The 21,327-nt window shown below is 44.4% G+C and overlaps 1 protein-coding gene across 2 annotated transcripts in view; it reads right to left on the reverse strand.

Annotated features, from left to right (window-relative positions):
* NRBF2 (nuclear receptor binding factor 2) overlaps positions 1-20,230 on the reverse strand; it is a 585,982-nt gene extending 565,752 nt beyond the window's left edge. The window contains exon 1 of one of the 2 annotated variants that reach the window (XM_085603545.1): positions 20,093-20,230. In XM_085603545.1, coding sequence (XP_085459671.1) covers positions 20,093-20,122 — 30 coding nt within the window. In that variant the 5' untranslated portion in view covers positions 20,123-20,230. The remainder of the gene's footprint in view (positions 1-20,092) is intronic. The other variant, XM_085603546.1, reaches the window with a different exon arrangement.
* Between the last annotated feature and the right edge of the window lie 1,097 nt (positions 20,231-21,327).

Genomic DNA, 21,327 nt, shown 5'->3' on the forward strand with positions numbered 1-21,327 from the left:
CCCGCTTCGCGGGAGACGCTTCGTTTGCTGTGGGGGTGAGCGCACAGGCATTCAGGACTGCACTACCTGTCCCAGGAGCCCACGAGCCGTGCTGACACCAGAGGACACGCCCCCTGACACCGGGGCACGGATATTAGCTCCTCGAGCCTCCCGCCTCGCGGGACGCGCGCGGGCTAAGCCCGGGCAAAGGGCGGGCCGTCTGTGGCCGTCAGGGGCCGAAGGAGGCCGGGCCGGGCCATATCCCTTTCTTCCCAAACATAATCTGTCCAGGAGGATGTCCTCTCCAGGACTTTGCAAATCGACTGCCAGGGAAGGGGGCTGCAATGCAGGGACACTGGATAAGTACTTTAAACCTACTAAAGATGACGTAGGTAAGGAAAAATCACTGGAGAAACGAAGGGCTGATCGGCGGCGCTCCATTGACTCCTTGAAGAATACGCCCCTGCCAGAGATCATCCCGTATCCTATTACCCAAGAGGATGACACGCCCCCACCTAGCTTAAAACCTCTAACCCCTGAGGACTTTCCTCTCTTATTGCGGGACATCCCCACTTCCCCTGAGCTGGCCCATGGAAAACTCCCAGATATAACCCCTTCTGGGACTTGTCCTACTCTTGTTAACCTGGTCACCCAAACCCCACCTTCGCATGCAGCCAAGAAAAGCAAGCCTAAACAAAAACAAAGAGTTGAGGTAGAGTTGCACAGGCCCCCACCGAGCAAACGCAGTAAAAAGTCAACGGGGGGCAGGGGGAAAATTAAACCGTCGCATCTAGATTTCGGTAAAAAGCACACACTTGTACCCGAACCTGGGAGGGATAATAAGAACGCTCCCACTGCTCTTCTCTCAAAGGTCTCTAGTCCAACTAGAGCCCCTATTCTAAACACCCCAGTGGCTGTTATACCGAACCCTCTTACAGCTATAGGGAGCTTAGAATCGCTACTGCGTTCTCTTTTACAGCCCATTAGCGATAGTCTGATAAAAGTAGAGAGCAGGCTCACCCTATTGGAAACAGCTCTTACTAATCTGAATACCTTAGTTAGTGAGCAATCCAATAATATGGGATCCTATCCCTCCGCAGGAAACCTTACTAAAAAGGGAAGTACGAAGGGTAATAACAAAGTCTCCCCCCAGAGAGCGACTACTGCCCCTCAGAGAGACTACTGCCCCTCCTTTACAACCATTGATGGCTGTTTTAGACCATGCACCGCGCTGCAATGTACCCAATAGGCCCAGAGAGACACTGAATTCTGCCTCTCAAAGTTCCCATTCGGGGATTATTGTCGGCAACCTAGATGCTGGTGGTATCTCTCTACCATCCCCGGGTCGGCTGGCTCCAAGTCCACGGAGACCAGACTTGCCACCAGAGGCTAACAGTCTAACGGTGGTCTTGGCAGGTGGCCCCCGCTTAAGACTAGGGGAGAATGAGGATTACCAATCACTAAAATATAAGGTCATTAAATGGCTGAATTGGAATCGACCCCTACCATCCCATTTTAACAATGAGATTATTATGGTAAGAAGGGTCTCCTGGTTAGGTAAAACTAGGAAATCAATAATAGGGGACTGCATCCTGACAAGCTTTAAGGATCCGGGCACTGTGCGACACATTTGCAAAGGAATAAACAGGTCACCGGATTCTACTATCCAGACCATGCCAGTATCCTTTTTCTTCCCCCCTACCCATATGCATCATATCCCGACATCAGATGAGTGGGTGAGGGTGGAACATAGACATAGATATAGGGATTATGCAAAACGTCCAAACTTTCAGGTGCAAGACAGGCCCTACTTCCATTTTAATCGCTTTAATTGCCTGAATGGCTTGGATGGGGTCGATTGACTCCCTAGTGATAAACCAATGGCTGTGGATTGTGGTGCTTGCAGTTCTCCTAAGTTATCTACCTCGACTGCTGTTGAATTGGACGAGCCATTGAACAATCGGGCTGTCTTGGATAATTTATTGGCCCATAATGTTACTAATGTTACCAATGCTCTTGGAACTTTGATCGACACATCATTGGTGGAGAATGTCTGTGGCAGACCTTTTGATTTACCGGCCACCACTGTTAGCATTACGTTAGCATCCCCGATTTCAGTGGGGCCTGGAACCACACTTTTTAATGTTATCCCATTTCAACCTATGGCCACACAGCCTATTACTGTTAAATCCCCAGCTGTATGCGAGGACGCAACATTAATGCTACAACCTAATTACAGGCAGACCACCATTGTTAAACATCTAGGCAGGCAAAGTGGTTATGAACTGTCCATCCTTAGCTGGAACGTTGCAGGCATTGAATCAAGATTGTCTGACCCCCAATGGGTCCAGCTATTGGACGGCAAAGATGTCATTATGTTTCAAGAGACCTGGGCTATAGGGAATGTGTACTTAGAGGGCTATCATTGTTTTAGTGTACCCGCCTCTAAGCCCGCTCACGGTCGAGCAATGGGAGGACTCTTTATTGGGATCAGAATATTGGCTGGTGGCACTTTTAAGGATCTATCATTCGGGAACCCAAATATCCAGGTTCTCGAATATAAACGAAAGACCTTGATTTATTTAATCAATTTTTATAATAATGATTTTAATTCGATACCAAATAGGAATTATGCAGCACTTTCTAATTTATTGGTACACCTTGATGCAAACATGAACATAGGCCCAGGCGAGAAGTCAGGGATCCTCATTGGGGGTGACTTTAATGCAAAAATCTCAGATAAATACCAATCAGAGGACAAAAGTTGCCCCGATCTAGTAGATCGCAGAGGTATTGAGCTTGTTAAGATTTTAAATGAACACATTCTCAGCAATGTTATGGAAGCAAGCCAATCCCCAGGACTGACCCGCGTACCCACGTTTAGAGGGAGAGATTCAAAATCGACGATTGATTTTATTTTTACATCCCCCCACTTAACAGACTGTGTCACTGATTCAAATGTGGTAGAGACCCTATATGGAGACCATAATCCCCTTACAGTCACCTTGTATTTGGGCCCTAGCCCAGTATATGTTAAATTCAATGGCGCTAGAGATATCACGCCATCGGGTGACGGCCTCCGTCTTAAATGGAGGAGAATTGACTGTGAAGCCCTACTTGACCGCGTAAAGAACGACCACCTAGCATTGGTAAACTCCTGTCTATTAATGGATGAGGATTGTCACAGAATAGTTGCCGATTTTGGCAAATTATGCGTGGCAATTAAAAACTATTTGTTAGTCCCCATACCCGCCGAGACGAAGGACCCTAGATGGTTCGATTCAGCTTGCTCTACGGCAAATAGGGAATTACGCAGGGCATTAACCACCAAACCAAGGAACACAGCGGAGGTACAAACAGCTAGGAAATTTTATAAACAAAAAATAGCTGAAAGGAAGGCGGCACTTTTGATGGAACAGTGGGAGTCCCTGGTTGATAGCGCCAATTTGAAGAGCAGCGGGCAATTTTGGCCCGCTGTTAGGAAAATGCGCGATATGGGTAAAAATGTATCCCCTATTGGTTGTAATATAACTGGCCCTACCTGGGAAGCCCACTTCTCCAACATTTATGCTGCTCCCGCTGAAGAAATAATCACCTTGGATCTGAAACAGTTGGGAGACTTACGGTTTGATCTCCCTGAGGTGGCGACAGCCATTAGAGAGAGCCTTGGTAACAAGGCCCCTGGACCAGATGGCCTACCTATAGATTTTATAAAACACAGCACAGATTTATGGGCACCAATTTTATATAATGTTTTTAATAGTTTGTCAAGAGCGTCCATCCCCGAGACGTGGTCCCTTAGTATTATTGTTCCAATTTATAAAAAGGGCGACAGGTCAGATCCAGCAAACTACCGACCAATTTCGCTTCTGGATAATACTCTAAAAATACTTGGGCGAGTTATTTACAATAGGGTGGTAGAGTGGGCTGAAGATTCTGACCTACTGGACCCATGTCAGATGGGATTCAGGAGTGGGGTGGGCACGGTCGAGCAATGCTTGAATTTAAAATTAATAATTGACAAGTATACCGTTGCCCGATCCTCTCCCATATATCTCGCTTTCATGGATCTCTCATCCGCATTTGATCTGGTAAACAGATCAAAACTGTGGTCAATGCTTCTCAGTTATGGACTGGACGAGCCCTTAGTACACTTCTTGGCATATCTCCACACCGATCTCAGGGCACAAGTCAGGATTGGGTCAGGTGGAGAAGTTTCTGGTGCTATAAAAATCGGCAGGGGGGTCAGACAGGGGTGCGTCTTAGCACCCCTGTTGTTCATTGTTTATATCAACGGCATAGCAAAGGCTTTAAAACAAGTAACCAGAGATGTCCCAACTGTTCAGGGGCACCCCTTGCCAGTCCTACTATACGCAGATGATGCGGTCCTTATGGGCCGCACCCCTAATGCCCTCCGTGTGCTTGTGGAAAATTTTGTACACCATATGGAGGGCTTAGACCTGCGTGTGAACTTTAAAAAATCCTTTGTTATGTCATGCGGACCTGGTAAACGGAAACTTAACACCATCCATATCGGGTCTGATAAACTTGACTCCGTAAATTCTTTTATATACCTAGGGGTGGCCTTCGCTGCGAACAACTCGTGGAGCGGGCATTCTGCCCACGCCACGAGCAAGTTCTCGAAGGCCATCAACTCAATACTGAGTCTCCCACGCCCTAAGAAATTAGGTGCAACCAGTGCTATTTTAAAAAATTTTAAAATTACAGTGTGTTCCTGTTGCCACCTATGGGGCCGAAGTTTGGGCTACTGCTAAAAATCCCGGCATCCAACGAGAAGAGACACGTTTCTGCAGAAAAGTTTTGGGTGCCCCAATTTCGACCTCTGAATTTATCTGCCACAAAGAGCTAAACCTCCCTTACGTCTGTGATTTCATTAGAAGCAGACCAGTTTTATTCTGGTTGAGAATTTGGAGGAATAACGCAGCCTCACTAACACAAGACATAATCAAAGACTGTCTTAAATGTGATCACGGGCTTTTAATCCCATGGTTAGCTGGAGTTTCAAAATCATTAAGCGCCGTGAATAAAGGTGACCTCTTTGTAGAATCCTCCAGTATTGGATGCCAAGATAAGGTAGAGGTCAAACAAGCACTATATGCACTTTATGAGGCAGAACGGTTGGAAAGGGAAACATTGAAAGCCACGGTTATTAGATATATTGAGAATGACCTGCCCAGGCAACCTCTCCCACTTTATCTTACCCTTCCTATGACTAGTTGGGAGAGGTCTTTGTTATTTCGATTAAGGGCAGGTTCCATAAAATTCATGTTGGGTTTCCCTTTGGGCTACAACTCAACTATTGACCGTAACCCGTGCCCCTGTGATAGCACCAGTAAGCAGAATGAGTTACACTTTTTATTCTTTTGTAAATTTTATCTAAAATACATTAACTGGTTTTTAACACCCTATTTTAGGAAACACAGACCCCTCTCTGTTATGGAGTCTTGTCAAATGCTACTCTCTCTGGACTCTGAGGAACTGATTTTTCGCACTAGCACCTTTTTAAGATTAATAATTCGTGTACGCAATATGATGGAAAATCCCTGAAAGACTGTTGTTTTAGTTCCTTATAATTTTTAGAGATATTGTGTTGTGTATATTGTAATGATGAATTGTTTTTATGTCTGTACTTTTATGAATTCAAGTAATTCGAATAAAGGTCTTTTGAATTTGAATACACTAGATGATGTAAATTCCACATATTATCGATTGTGAGCTGTATAGTTTTATCAGTAAGACTGTATGGCTGTGCCGCATCTACACGGAACAAGACACATATGTGCTTTCTGTATTGATAACGGTGTATTCTGCTACTCATGTAACATACTCATTTTCACGGAATGTGATGCATGTATGCTTATATTCATAAATGCCAATAAAAAGAATTAAAAAAAAAAAAAAAAAAAAAAAAAAAGAAGACTATGGCTGTGCAAATGTAATGGTCATTTCAATTGAAAATGTGTTGTCTGTAATGGCAGTGCACTACCACACCATGCATACTCAACGCCACTCCACAGCACCCCACTTTACCCAATGCCATTCCATTCTACTCCACTCCATAACACTTTACTCCACTCTACGCCCCTCCACATCACTTCACTCCAACACTCTATGCCACTTAATGCTAGGCCACTCTGGTCCACTTCAAGCTACTCCACTCTATGGCTATACTCCACTAGATGCCACTGTACTCTGCTCAATGGACAGTCTGGGGTATATTTACAAGAATTTCGGCTAACCAGTTTTTTGCGTTGGGAAGCGTCAATTTTCTTAATGTTGTCTATCGCCGAAACCTATCACCCAGTTAAACTATTTACAATACGTCGCTACATGGTGATAGTATTAGCTAGTCACGGTGAAAACTGCCCCCAACAGTAGCGTCAAGGCGATAAACAATTTCACGTTAGCGAAAGAAAAAAAGTGACGAAAGGCCAATTAGTGGCAAAAAACTTCACATTAGTCAGCCCAACGTCACTTTTCAGCCTCTAGAGGTAAAAATAGCCTATAAATCCACCTCGAATGAAAAAAGAAAACAAATGGAATGGAATGAAATGCAGAATGGAGCAGCCAGGGCCACGTTCAGCACAGGTCAACAACCCCCTCAAACTCCCCAACAGATACGATGACCAGCCAGAGTCCCAAGGGAAGCTAAAATGCAGAATCAGGGCCTCATTCATGAAGAGAGGCGCATCGCTGGGGAAAAGCAGTGAGGCAGCACTTTTCATAGCGCCATCCTTACAACACCATAGCAGCCGAAGTCTGGAAGCGCGGACAGTCTCCAGAGCCTGGAGGCCTCACTGGGCCTGCGTCTAAGAACCGGAGTGGGAGGCGGCGGTGCTGTGGAGTCACTGTAGCCTCATGATGGAGGCTGACCAGGTCGGGCCATAGCATGTGGTGGTAGAGATTGAGGCGTTGGCGATGGCCCTTACCTGGTGGCAAAGTCTGGCAGGTCTCATGGAGACAAGTTGCTGACTTGTGTGAGAAGACCACCTGGTGCCCCTTGGAGCTGTGATCGGTAGAGGCGCTCCTGCGCACCAATGTAGGGGGGTCTGCATTGCATAACACGAGCCACCACTACACAAGGGTGTACGGAGGAGATTCCCAATTGTGGGCCGTGCCTCTCTGCATCACAGGCCGAAGAATGTGGAGCTCCTGGAGGCTGTGGAGGGTGTGACCGAACTTAGGTGGCAGAAGCGCTGCAATGTCATGCCTAAGGGGGCCTTGTTGCATCACCTGCATCAGGAGGTTCCCCAGCAGACTTGGAGGGGACTGCTGAACCCCCGCTTGTGAAATCGCACCTGGCTAAGGCTCCGATTAGCGGAGTCCCAGATTCGGAGAGTGTGGCGGATTGAGCCCGGGTGTCGATGTTCAGGTGAGGAGAAAATGGGCCATGGAGAGGAGGAGACCCGGGGGTCGAGTCTGGCCCAGGCCTAGCTGCGACTGACCTACAACACCGAGGGAACCGCACATGACTGGTGGAGGAATCCACTAACTGGCTCTAGTCGCCTATATCGGTCATTGGTGGCGGCGGGTGTCAAGGAGTCGGTTCAGGCCTAGGCCCTTGGCTGTGCAGCTAGATATATCGTCACTCACTGGGGCACACGGAATCCACTTACCACTGTTAGATGGGAGGAGGCGACCATGTGGTGTTGCCTTTCCTCACCCCTTGGTAGTGAGCTCTTGGGTGTATGGGGGATTACCATTGGTGCCACCCAAATGAAGATTCCTGGCTAGCATACACCTGACTGGAGGAGCGGGGCTGGCTGGCCACACTGCACTGCACCTCAGGTCACACATAGTGCCTGGGCGTCTGGTGCAACGATGGCATGCCTGCAGATGTGGGGCATCTTCGACATTTACCAGCTACTCCGTGTCGGTGAACCGAGCGGCTGGGGATTGCTGGCCGCTGGGGTAGGCGACAGCCTGGACTCGGTACTCGCAATAGATACCTCCCTCAGACAAACGGGCACTTCCTTTCAGGGCCGCATAGACAAAATCACAGTTGACTTCATCCTGGAGCGCGCAGATCATCACAATCTGACTTACAAGGTACACAACATTGAGCAGGAACTGGCCAAAGTCACCCAGAGGACCCAGAGCGCAGCGTTCGAGGTATAGCAGCTAATGCCACATGTGAAGCCACTGGCAAGAACAGCAGAGAATGCGGAGGGCCGCTTCCAGCGTAACAGTGTGATGGTGTTGGGTCTGCCTGAAGGAGCAGAAGGGGCTGATGCAGTGGCATACACTGAGTGATGGTTGCGTGACCTACTGCCAGCAGGTGCACTCTCCCCAATTCTTTGTTGTGGAGCAGGCCCATCGAGTGCCATTGAGCTGCCCGCTGCCAGGGACAGGTCCTAGACCCTTTCTCTTCTGCCTCCTACAGGGATTGTGACGTTATCGTGTGGGAGGTACGCAAACTGGGGGCGGTGAAAGTGAATTAAGCCACAGTTATTTTCTTCCCTGATTAAGCCACGGGGGTGCAGAGGGGGCGTTTCGTGGTTAAGCAAGTACTCCGAGAGTTGGGCATCAAATACATGCCAGGCAGGGGGGGTGGTGGTCTACTTGATGCTCCAAGCTGCAATGGCAGGTGGTCTATGGTGTTGTTTTTTTTGTTTTGCAGATTTATATAGCGCAAACTCGACCCGAAGGTATTGGAGTGCTTTACACAAGCACTGGTTATGTTACACAAGGACACATTCAGGCACGGGGAGATTAAGTGATTTGCCCAGAATCATAGGATGTGGACGCGACCCCGAGGCTCGAACCTTGGTTTCCAGCACCAAAGTCGGCAGTCTAGCCGATGGACCACATCCTCTCCCCGTCGTCGTTGACCTTACCAAGGATGAATTAAGGGAGTTCTTCTATTAACCGAGACCCTAGCAGCACTCTTGCAACAATGCGACGTCACTTGATGTTCCTATGGTGCAATGTGCCACAGCATGTTTACAAGGCCACACAAAGCCACTTTACGTGGCTCTTCATGGCCTTGTGCTTGTGTAAATATGTGCCTCTTTCACGCATTAAACAGTGTGAAAAGTGCGTTCAATGGGTGTTCATGTCAAACCAATAGAATCTGAAGCATTCCAGGTTTACGAGAAACCGTAACCTTTCGTAATGCGTCAGAATCTAACACCACCCCAAGGGTGGCGCTTGGGAGGTGCTACAACGATACATGTTTTCATTTCCTCTTTTTTTCACTTTTTGTGTGTGTGTGCAGCATTCAGAGAAAGAGGAAATACCCTGGATTAATAGGTTTTGTGCAGGTAGGTGTCCCTTCCTGCACAACGTCAATCGACTTTGCAACCCAGTCACCCTTTCATCTCAGCACAAGGGGCCCCTGCGTTGGCACATGGCAGTCATTGTGCGCCAACATAGGGGAAAGAGACAGGGGGGCCGATTCATGAGCCCCTTTTAACAGTTCAACGCCGCCGGTGTATAATTTTCTTCACATTCTTGCAGCGTGAATTTTGCACCATGTTGCGCTGTATATACAAAGTGATGCATCTAGACATATGCGTGACCTTGTAAAGCCCTGTGCCACATTATACCTGCGTCAGGTATAATGTATGCAGGGTGGGCGTTCCCATGCAACAAAGACTCGTAGGAGTGGCGCAGTGAAATCTATTAGATTTCACTGTGACAATTCTAGGACGCCATTGTGGCAAAACCCTACGCTTGCCTCATGGCAGGCGTAAAGGTGGCGCAGTGCAATAGGGATTGGCTGGCCCCATGCATTGCTGGAGTTGCGTCATGCTTGCGACACAACTGCAGCAATGCATGACTTTAGTGACAGATACATCGGGATTTCAGACGTATTGGTCATTGATTGCGACATGTAGCGCCGTACAGAAAATGCAGCGCAGCCATGGTGTCACAAGGAGGGTGCCGATAAAAGTGTCCAATCGCTGTTTAATCGCAGCAATGCAACTCTTTTCATAAATGGGGCCCAGGAATGCGTGCTATTTTATTAAAAGGGCGCATTGCTGACCTTTTGTTTTGGTGCAGGTCAGCGCCACAATATTCCTTGCTGTGCTGTCCAGCACCCAAACATATTATATGTGGGTCCAAATGTTTGCATCAATTGTAAGACCAGCTATTTTCTGGCTTTAAAAAAACACCTCTAATTGGACTTATCTGCAGTTTTTTGGGTTATGTTCTTGTAAATATGCCCCGCTATTCCTCTGACACTTTACTCCACTCTAAGACCCTCCACTCTATGCCACACTACAACACTTTAGTCATCTTTTCTACACGACGCTACACTCTATACCACCCTACTCCACTCTATGACAGCTGTGCTGGTACAATTTTCAAGGTGGCAGAAATTTTACATCACCTAAGTCACCTAAGCAAGAGAGTGGTCAAGGTGTGGTATGTAGCCAACTTGTGTGAATTTGGGAGCACACAGTCACAAATTGTACACTACTGCACCATGACTTAGATAGGTCATTTACAGACAGCACATTTTTTACTGAAATGGGCACTGAATCTGCTAGTAAAACTATATAGCGCACTAAAGACAGTGAATAATTATCATTTGCTCATCACTAAGTAAAGTGTCCTGATCTGTTTTGATCCTAACAAAAACCTGTGCCTCTATCACACTTTGAAATTAAAAAAGTGCTTAATTTATACTTTCTTCCGCTAATATTTAAATATATATATATATATATATATATTACCTACTGGCGGTCGCCAGTAGGTAGTTATAGTTAGGACCACGTTTCCATAGGAAATCCGCAACATTCTATTTTGAATAACTTTGGCGCCGGTCGACGAATCCTCGCGAATTTTTCAAAATAGGTGGGGCGCTACGCTCCGCTCCTACCCTGAAAGTCTCGGGGGGATTCGTCAAGCGGGGGCTGAGATAAAAGGGGGGTCCCAAAACGCGTTTTTCCCATGCATTTTTCCATAGGACCTTTAGACAGGGCTACAGCCCGAACGGCTGAACAGAATTACTAGAAATTTGGCAGAGAGGTAGTCCTCAGGTCAAGGAAGTGCCTTTTGTAGGTTTGGTGTAAATCTGTTCAGTAGATTCTGAGAAAGTAGCCTTTAAATCAATATATATATCTGAGCCAGCTTACGGTGCGCTTACGGTACGCGTACGGTGGCGTGCGCGAGCGCGATTCTGATTGGCTCTTAGATCTTAGTAAACATTCGAATCGGCCGAAACCAGGAAGCGGCGGCCGCCATTTTCTCTCTTGCACTGAGAGTGATTTCTAAAATATAAAGCCCAAAAACATGTAAAGGGGCTGTTTAGACAGCTCCCACACACATAGCCATGTTGAGGGAGTCCCCAAAGATCCCCCAAGGCCAAAAACGGAATTTTTATTTTTTCGGTAATTTCGCCGATTACGCTTACCGTACGCGTACGGTAAAAAATTTAAAAAAAAATAAAAAATTATCCACACTCTCTCCATCCCGTGTGCAATTGGTGCCCGCAGGGCACCAATTGTGCATGGCTTATTAGAGATGAGATAAACTAAAATATTAAAAAAAAAAATAATAAAAAAAAAAATTATCCACTCTCTCTCCACCCCGTGTGCAAATGGTGCCCGAAGGGCACCATTTGTGCATGGCTTATAAAATATACGAAAAATTAAAATATTACCTTTCAAAACGAAGTGCATCATATGTCCTCCATGTGCGCACGGTGCGCGAAGCGCATCGTGCGTACATGGCCCATCTAGCGTAACGTGGGCACGCGGTGCGCGTAGCGCACCGCGTGCCCACCGTGCGTGCACGGCACTAACTGCGTAAAGTGGGCGCGCGGTGCGCAAAGCGCACCGCGTGCTCACTGTGCGCGCACGGTGCACCGTGCACGGAACGAACTGCGTTAAGTGGGCGCGCACGCCACGAATGGCGTAAAGTAACTTAGCATTTAAAAAAACGTACAAATTCACTGAAAAAACCATAGGTTTCACACATGTTATAGTTAGCGGAAATTTTACTGATAAAAAACCAATGAAATTCCCCCGTTATAGTTAGTGCAGGCAACTATAACTCACGCGACCGCAATCTTCTGCTGATGACATATGTGTCTTTATGAAAAAAAAATATTTGTAATATATGTATAGCTAAAAATGTATGGAAGAAGACATGGGCAAATAAGTGTCTAAATACAGTATTAGCATCAGCAGAGGATTGCGGTCGCGTGAGTTATAGTTGCCTGCACTAACTATAACGGGGGAATTTCATTGGTTTTTTATCAGTAAAATTTCCGCTAACTATAACATGTGTGAAACCTATGGTTTTTTCAGTGAATATATATATATATATATATATATATATATATATATATATATATATATATATATATATATACAGCCCATTTGAAGATATATATATTTTTTTTACATTTTTATTAATTTTCTTGTAAGCAAACCAACAAGACACTTGGAACAGCACACTTCCCATCATGTCTGTCAATAACATACACCATTTGGCAATAAATAAGTGGATCCCAGACCAGCACAGTGCCGCATAGCCGGCAACAGTCTCTGACCCCTTCATCCCCGGAGCCTCCCCCTCAGTCCGAGTCCGAAGATTCATCTTGTGACAGTGGTGGAGGGTTGCATATTTCCCCTCTGAATTTGTTCCAAGCCCCCCAAACCTTGTCCCACTTTCGGGGGCACCCCCGCCTGATAAACACAGAGCGTTCCGCAAACATTGCTGCATCCATGTCCCTACTCCATGCGGTCAGTGTTGGTCCCCTCTCCGCCCCCCATTTTTGGGCTATGTTCCTTTTAGCCGTGATGATCCCCAGTGTCACCCAGTTCTGCGCCTGCCGATTGAGGTCATTGGGCTCCCACACATTTAACAAGCATCGCCGGGGTTCAGGCACCAATGACACTCTGCACACCTGTGACATCGTCCTCATCACTCGTCTCCAGAAATCTTGGATGATTGGGCCATTTGAAGATATTTAAATATCGCTTTCACTTTGTATTCAGAGAATGAAAAGTAACCACCGTTCTCCATGTTAAAGGAATAATCAACAATTTTTCTAAAGACATTTGACCTCCCTCTTTGAATGCACAGCACATGTGGCAAGATAAAGACATCTTTATTGCTCAATCACCTTCTGAATGCCAGCAGTTTTTTCTGGGGATGCAGCAGCACACGCAGCACCCCTACTTCCAGCACCTATGTTTTATGATACTCTATGACACACCACTTCACGACACACTACGCCACTCTAAGCAGCCCCAGTCTACGACTCTATATGCCACTCCACTCTACTGTATGCCCCTCCATTCTTCCCCACTACATCACGACACTCTAAGCCACTAGCTTTTAACACTGAAGCGCAAACACGCTTGTTTACAACATAATAAAACAAATTGGCAAAGCCAATAGCTCATGCATAGGCAAGACCGATTGGCTTTGCCAATGCTTTTTTTTAAGTTACGGGTAGATTATGTGATTATTGCTCAGAATCACGGGTTGATTAGCCGACGTGAAACTACATCCTGGTTCCCCAGTCCCAAAGTTTGCAGCACTGGTCACATCCTCGCCCCCATCCGTGTAGAGGCATTATTGGTCTACTTTTTGGTTGGCTTGGGGCTAGAGAGGGGCTCCAAAATAAAGCAACGCTGAAGAGCGGGCGGGTGCTCTGCCAGATTCTGCAACACATGCAAGACACAAGCCTGAGGTAGAGCGCTAAACCCTCACTGGGGGAAACCCTGAACTATCTTGCAGAGGTGGAGGAAGCGCTAGCTCTGCGACAGAAGAGACCGCCAGCACCAGGGTAGGGGTTAAATCTGGGCAATTTGTCAACACTAGTGAAAAGATGGCAATCAGCCGAAGAAGATAAAGGTTTTATTCATGTACATAAATAAACCCATAGGTGAGGAAAAATGGAGCCCATATCTTCAACCAGCCAGCTCCACAACCTTTCTGTACCATCCATTACATTCCAATCCCATCAACTGGCAACAGACCGATGACAAATACAATTCCAACAATGACATACTTACTGAGATAATATGCATTCCATTCAATATGCCCCCTTTTTTTTTTTTTTTAAACTTCATAAGTATGAAGGTATGAAAAACTATAGCAGTGAAAGACAAACTAAAAAAAATATATATACACTTGTCAAGATGGAACAAAACAAAAAGATACAAATTTGATTCTCTAAAATAAGTCATCTTACTTCTTTGGTATTTTAACAACCCTTTTAGATTGAACAGAAAAGCCATCATTTTCATGCACAGGTCCCTTCTGATCAGGAGAAGTGACAGACACATCTGGATATGAAGACAATAGTCTCATGGAGATTAACTGAATTGGCCGACTCTGGAGCAGGCAACTCCAGACTCCCTTTAAAATACCCCTCAACAAAACTTTTCCAAGAAACCATCGAAAAATAAATAATCAGAATCAAAGTCTTAAAACATTTTTTCTTGACCAGGTTTAAGGACCACTATGGAACTATTATTCCACCAACCTCTTATGTAAAAACACTCCACTGCCTGACACTTCAACAACTTGCACCGATGCAGAAAACTTAGAAATCCCCTTGCATTGTAAAATAGGTTTTGTGACACGTCCCCTGCGCAAATCGACTTGGATTTGGTCCTATGCAATTCATCATGGTATTTTTTGTCTTTCAATTGAGCATCATTCAAGTTCTCTTTGACTTTTCTCACGATATCCTCAATTCGTGAACACTGGTATCAAAATCAGGAGATAAAAAGGTACAACTTTTCCTCCCTCTCATCAGAAAATATGGAGACTCTCCAGTCATTGAATGAGGTGTGGTGTGATAACTCCACAGTGTTTCTTTAAGGAAGTTAAACACATCTCTTAACTTTCAAGAACAGCTTGTATGCCTTTTTAATAAACCTGTTAGCCCTTTCCAACTAATCATTTGCTTTGGTACAATATAAAAGGAGCTCTTTCAGCATGAATACCACATTTATTGAGAAATTGCACCATCTTGGATGAAATAAACTGAACACAGTTGTCAGACATTATTAACTTGGGAAAGCTTTCAATTTGAAAAACTTCTTCCAAAAATGTAATAACCCCATCAGTGTTGCGGTTCTCGACAAAAGTATGATAGATCCATTTAGAAGAATTGTCCACAAGTACTATCAAAAATCCGTGTTGTCTGCCTAAAGCCTCATACGGTCCTGAAAAATCAATATACTTTCTCCCTTGGTCTTTGTGGACTAACCTGTAAACCAACAGGTTCACAAGACACCTTCCAATGCTTGTCTGACTGCACACACACACTGTACAAGCATCCACAAACCTTTCCACATTAGCATCCATTCTGGCCCAACAATAGTACTGCTTAAGTGACCTTTGTGTGCCAGATACACCAAGATGACCATAACAAGCCAACTCAATAAGTTTGGTCCTAAGACCCACCGGAGGAACAAACAGATCATGTCTCACCAGTATGTCATTCTCAATGCTAAGGTCACTAGACATTTGAGCATAACTTTGCAGCCCAGAGTCCAGATTTCTCCTGGGTGGCCACAACATATTCTTTGACTTTATTCAATATCACATCTTCTTTGGAAAACTTTATCCACTCCATTTCAGAAATCTTGCCATTACAACTGTATAACCCATCCACAACTACAACCACACACTTTTGCTGATCAACAACTTTTTCCTCGCTAAATTTTTTTATGGTAATCTTGATAAACAATCTGCTGGTACATTATTCCCACCAGAAATATGCTGCATCACAAAATTGAACTCTTGTAGTCTGACAATTGTGCAGCAAATAATGTAAACCCATAGGTATGCTGACAACTTCCCAGCACAGAATCACATATTTCCAGCAACCATGCTTAGAATCTTGGTGCATGCATTTGACTGTAAATTGTTTGTATCAGGACAAATCACGTAATGCCTTCTGTCTAAAAATGAAAATGAGTGTGCTATTTGTGTGTGAGACTAAAATGAAATTCTAAAAATGTGAATTGTAATGCCACGGGAAATTCAATTAAGTATATTTCCAAATTCTGACTAGGCTGGTTTGTGGAGTTAAAATTCCAGTACATAGGCACAAAACTCACTAACCAAACATCTGATTGCCATTGGCTATATGTTGCGGCATTCAGAAAAAACTGCCTTTTATTGGTGCTTTTGTTGTAATTGGCCCTCTTTTGGTTGTTGGTTTCATCCCAAGCGATTTCACTCATTGTTCTTTTGGGTCAGCTGTCACAACACTGCGTTCCTCCTAGTAGCTATCGAATCGGCCATCGCTTCAGATGCGCACTTCATGTCTGCTGAGTACACAAAACTACTGCAGCGGTATGCCCATCTATGTCATTATACCAAAGAGAGGGAACATTTAGCCCCTTTTCTACAACCCTTTTTATACAGTTGGGTTTTCCCTGTGTTGTGGTGATTACTGTCAGCCGGTACCATTTGTTATATTATTTATGATCTATTAAACGAAGGTAGGTTCCATCAGCGTTTTTTTTGTTATCCTTAATTCGATTTGACTGATTTTAACTAATCAAGCAATAAAGGTTACTACTGCCTGCTCTCAAACAGTTCGTGCACGTGCAGCTTCCGTTTCTCCGGGCTTTTGGGAAGCTCTTGCAGACTCCAAAGTTTAGTGTGTGATTATACTAGCATGCTTGTCTTCCTTCATGTTACACCCTTCACCTAAGATAGCCAATCTACCTGAGTGCGGATCTGCCGAGCGCTGCACTACGGACAGAGGGAGGCAGCTGAATGGCTCTGAGAAGACTTTAATAGAAGTGGAGCTGTAGAGAGCACCCGTGGAAAATGTTAGGAAAAGTGCACATACCTGCAGAATGCCTCAGGTTTCAAACATGACAGAGCACGTCTGGGGCAGCTTTTAGCATCAGGAGAGACAGTGAGTGACTTGCTATTCTTCATGTCAAAAAGACATCATTAGCTTCAGGTTGCTGTGTATTTATTCTCACTTGATGCTTCACTGCCTTGGTGTCTTTAACTTTGGGAAAAAGACAATCTGTTTTAACATGATTTCAAGAAATCAGTGCTTCCTTACAAGAGAACTGAGTAGCTGTTATTTTAATCAGCTTGATGTGGGATCTCTTGTATCAGACATTATCTAGAAGGCAGTACTTTCAACATGCTTCAGCTTTGATAGTTGATGGAGCGCTTACACAATGATACATTTATAGTCAAGGAGATCTATGTTGCAATAATGTGCGATACTGTGCGGCATCACTAAATACTGATAAGGTCTCAAAAGCTAGACCTATTGCATTGCAAATGCTTGTTTTAACTTGATGTGATGAGAAAAACCCTTTACTTGGCCTACTTTATTAGTAAACATGGCATTGTGCTTTGCTATGATGTCATCTATCCTGGGATTCTGAACGTCAATTTGGTTCACAGAAATATCTCGTAATGCAATAGGACAGTCAGTGCCAGGGCACAGCATTACTCCCAGTTTGCCCAAATCATACCATCCAATGATGTTTTTACCATTAACTGCAACATACATTTTAGTAAAAATGTTGTGGCCTTGAAATTGCAAATCATCTTCAAAATAACCCAACATTTCGAAGTCAAAATTGCCAAACGCCTTAGGATTGATATCCATTTCTTTTAAATGCGCACATTCCTATTTTTCCTTAAAGTTAACATCAGACACAATAGTAATAGGTGATCCTGAGTCTGCCATTACTTACAACTTGACATCCCCAATACATACCACCCCTAAAGGTGCTTTAAAATCTACACCCACAACATCCACATCAAAGCATCCATGTAGATCATACGTGAGAATTACATTCTACAAGTTGTCATTAACTTCACTGACTGCATTATCACTTGTACTTGTCCCACTCTTCATTCTTCTGTACACGCTTTGGAAATGACCAAGTTTATTGCGTTTATTGCACCTCCTCCTAGCAGCTGGACGCTCTGTGCTATTAGCAAGATGTGACTTGGATTCACATCTATAACAACTAGTTAGATTTGATACCACTAGGCGTAACATTTTTCTTCTCCAACTAAATTGCACATACAGGACTGTTGATATTACAGTCTTCCGAACACTAAACTTTAGATGACTGAACAGATAGAGCTATCTATATCCTAAGCTATATCCAACACTCCAGCTAAAGTGGGATACGATAGGCCAATAACCTTTCCTGGTTTTTCTTGGACTCACAGTTAAAACACAAATTTCTCTCTCATACAGATGTCCACATTGGCCCCAAACTCACAATTAGCTGCAAGTACTCTCAATGCGGAAACATATTCAACTGATTCCTCTCCAAATTGCTTCCTTTTATGAAAAGCATGGCGCTTCATCACCACATTAGGTTCATCAGTAAATTGTTTTTCTAATCTCGCAACAGCTTCCTTAAATAAATCCCATCACCTTGATCTGCCTGTGCCATTATGGATGGTAAGTTTTCAAATATTTTAATAGCTGCTGATCCTAGATAGGTGAATAAAAGTGATTTTTCCTCTCAGCACAATTTTTTTTTACCATCAATGGCAAAGTAGTTCTCGAAAGTTTTATACCATTTCTTCCAAATAAGTACTGGTTTCCCAGGTATCACTAAAAATATAGACGGCGGCTTACACATTTATGAATTTGCCATGACAACCCAATTGCAATTACGACTTTTATGAAAGGAAGATATTCCCTATATAACCAAAATGAGCAGGAATATGCAAACTGTTACTAAACCAAGTAAAAATTACACAGTACAATTTTTACCTTGAGAAACAAGAGTAAACCACACCAAACAAATTTTCCTTGAAGCAAAAAAAAAAAAAAAAAAAAAAAAAAAAACTTGTACTACCGATGCAAATGTATAATTAAAAAAAAAAAAAAAAGGTACACAAACTAACTTAAATTGTCCCAGACATATGCATCAGGACATGCAGAATGAACATCCAGAAGTAATGTGTTTGATCAAAAACGTAAAACAAAATCAAAGGTGTGCGCATCACTGACGTAAAATACGCACCAGAACTGAGTGTGCGAATCACTGTGCTGTACTTGAAAAAGTCAAAGTGTGCGCATCACGGTTCAAACCATGCACATAAATACATAAGTGTCCAATAAGAGGTTGATGCCATAAAATGTTGACGCGCAGTTCAAAATGAGAAGTGTGTGTATCACTGATACACTTTACTCTGCCACAAATCGAAATGCTGAACGACGAGCTAAAACCAGATAAAACCCTACGTCCCGATCCAATATGGCCGTCAACGTCGTTGGCGCGTTGTTTTTTAATGGAAATCGGCCTTCCTACACCAGCGCCAGTCGTAAACTAGTGACGCGTTGATTAAGCTTGTGTTGTCGAGAGTGACTAGAGCATACAGCAGCGCGAGCACCTGGACAATGGTCGCGTGCTAGAACTGGGTTCACAACTAGCAACCGTCAACCATTTCATAGATAAAAGTAAGATGTACCTTAAATCTCTAATCATAGATTAGAGAACACTGTAACGAGTACACCATCGGTATGTTATGTTAATAGGAACTTATATAGCGCTCGTTCACCAAACAGGTTTCTTGCCGCTGGAGGGGTAGAATTCCTACAAAGCTCCAACTTCGTATTCCAGGCGGATAGGATAACAGCTACATCAGAATTAGAATTTTCCGGTTCTTCTTCACAGTGGGCGAACACCATTCTAGCCGCTCGTCGGCATTTATAAAGATGGTAATCAGCCGATGAGTTGATAAAAATAAAGGTTTTATTGATGTACATAAAGAAAGCCACAGTTAAGGAAAAACGGAGCACATATCTTCAACCGGCCACCTCCACGTCGTGTCTGTCTCATTTCTTACATTCCAATCCCGTCACCTGGCAACAGGCCGATGACAAATACAATTCCAACAATGATATACTTACTGAGAGGATATGCATTGCGTCCCATGCAACAACTAGCCTGTACGATGTCGACGGCGAGAAAGGGAGGGACCTGTCAGATCACCATTACGACTGTACGATTATCACGGGAGATATGCAGTGGTAGATAGAATGCTGCTGTGCCATCATTAAAGTGGCTGCCGGGGGGCAGAAAGCGGGTGCGGGCAGCATGGGAAGGAGGTTGGTAGTCAACACCAAAGGTTCTTTGAACGGAATGAAATTAACACTCACCGCGTTCAGAGGACTATCCATCACTTCCATGTAGTTTAGCGTGGGTCCCCCAGAAACGACAGTCACTTTTCCCAGGTTAAGTATTCAAAGCCAAACCTCATCGAATTTCCGCTCTATCAAGTTATAAAATACGCTCTTTCCCCTCTAGAAAGAAGCCTAAAACACATCAAGCTGATACACCGACCTCAAAAGGTTACAAAAGCAGGCCAACATCGACTAGTTATGTCTGCCCAAGGAGTTTTTCATATTTTTGGCATAGTCGATAATTTTTTTCTCCACTGACTTGGGCCGTAGGGGCTGCACTGACTCGTTTTTTAGGTCTCGCCTAGCAAACGCAGCGCAGTTGAATCGCCTTGGCGAGACTCTATTGTTGTCGCTTTCGTTTGCGAAGTGAGACAAACCATTTGCACGCCGGGACAGGCGATGGGCACGCGCATGGCGTCTCCTCTCTGGTGTCTCCTTTGTAGTGATAGCAGCTTTCACGCGCTCCCACCGAGCGCTTGATTTATTAGCTCTTGCAAGCATTCACTGCCGGAGCAGGATTTAATTGGTCCTTTGATCCGTAGGGCATTTATTAGCTCGTTATGTTAACTTGACAGCATTCTACCACATGTAATTTATGCGGTGTGCAATTGTGCAGGTTGAAATATCTCGTAGGAGTGCAGCTGCACTGCAAAACCTCTTTTTCCACAAAAAGATACACATTCCCCTTGGATTTAAAAATACATTGCAAATTCAAAAATTTTATTGGTTGAATCATGCAGCCTGAAGACCGGGTAAATGTACATCATTACATACGATTTGCGGAAAGTAACTATTTAATTTCGGTTTTAATATATAGTAAACTGGGCACTCATGTGGGTCAAGTGAATGGATCAACGCTTACACTTGACCATTCAGTGGGAGCGCGGCCCTCCGATTTGTTGCTAAAATTGTGTGATGTAAAACTTGCCTCTAAAAACTTGAGATGCGATTAGCATGTGAGTGAGCCGGAAGAAGGTGGTACGGCTGTGCTAAGAGTTAATGGCCACCGCCCCCTATCGGCACTACCACCGTAGTGAGAGGCGTTCTTTCAGCTCACAAGATGCCATGCTTGAACAGAAAATATTTGCAGAACAGTTCCCTTCAGAATTCTGCAGCGCTCCAAAATCCGGCAGCCACGCACAAGGAATTAAGGATCCTTTTCAGGAATTACCAATCGGGGTCATTTCTCGTCGGATTGGACCAGTGGTTTG

Source organism: Triturus cristatus, chromosome 1_2 (assembly GCF_964204655.1).
Source record: "Triturus cristatus chromosome 1_2, aTriCri1.1, whole genome shotgun sequence".
Lineage (NCBI taxonomy): Eukaryota > Metazoa > Chordata > Amphibia > Caudata > Salamandridae > Triturus > Triturus cristatus.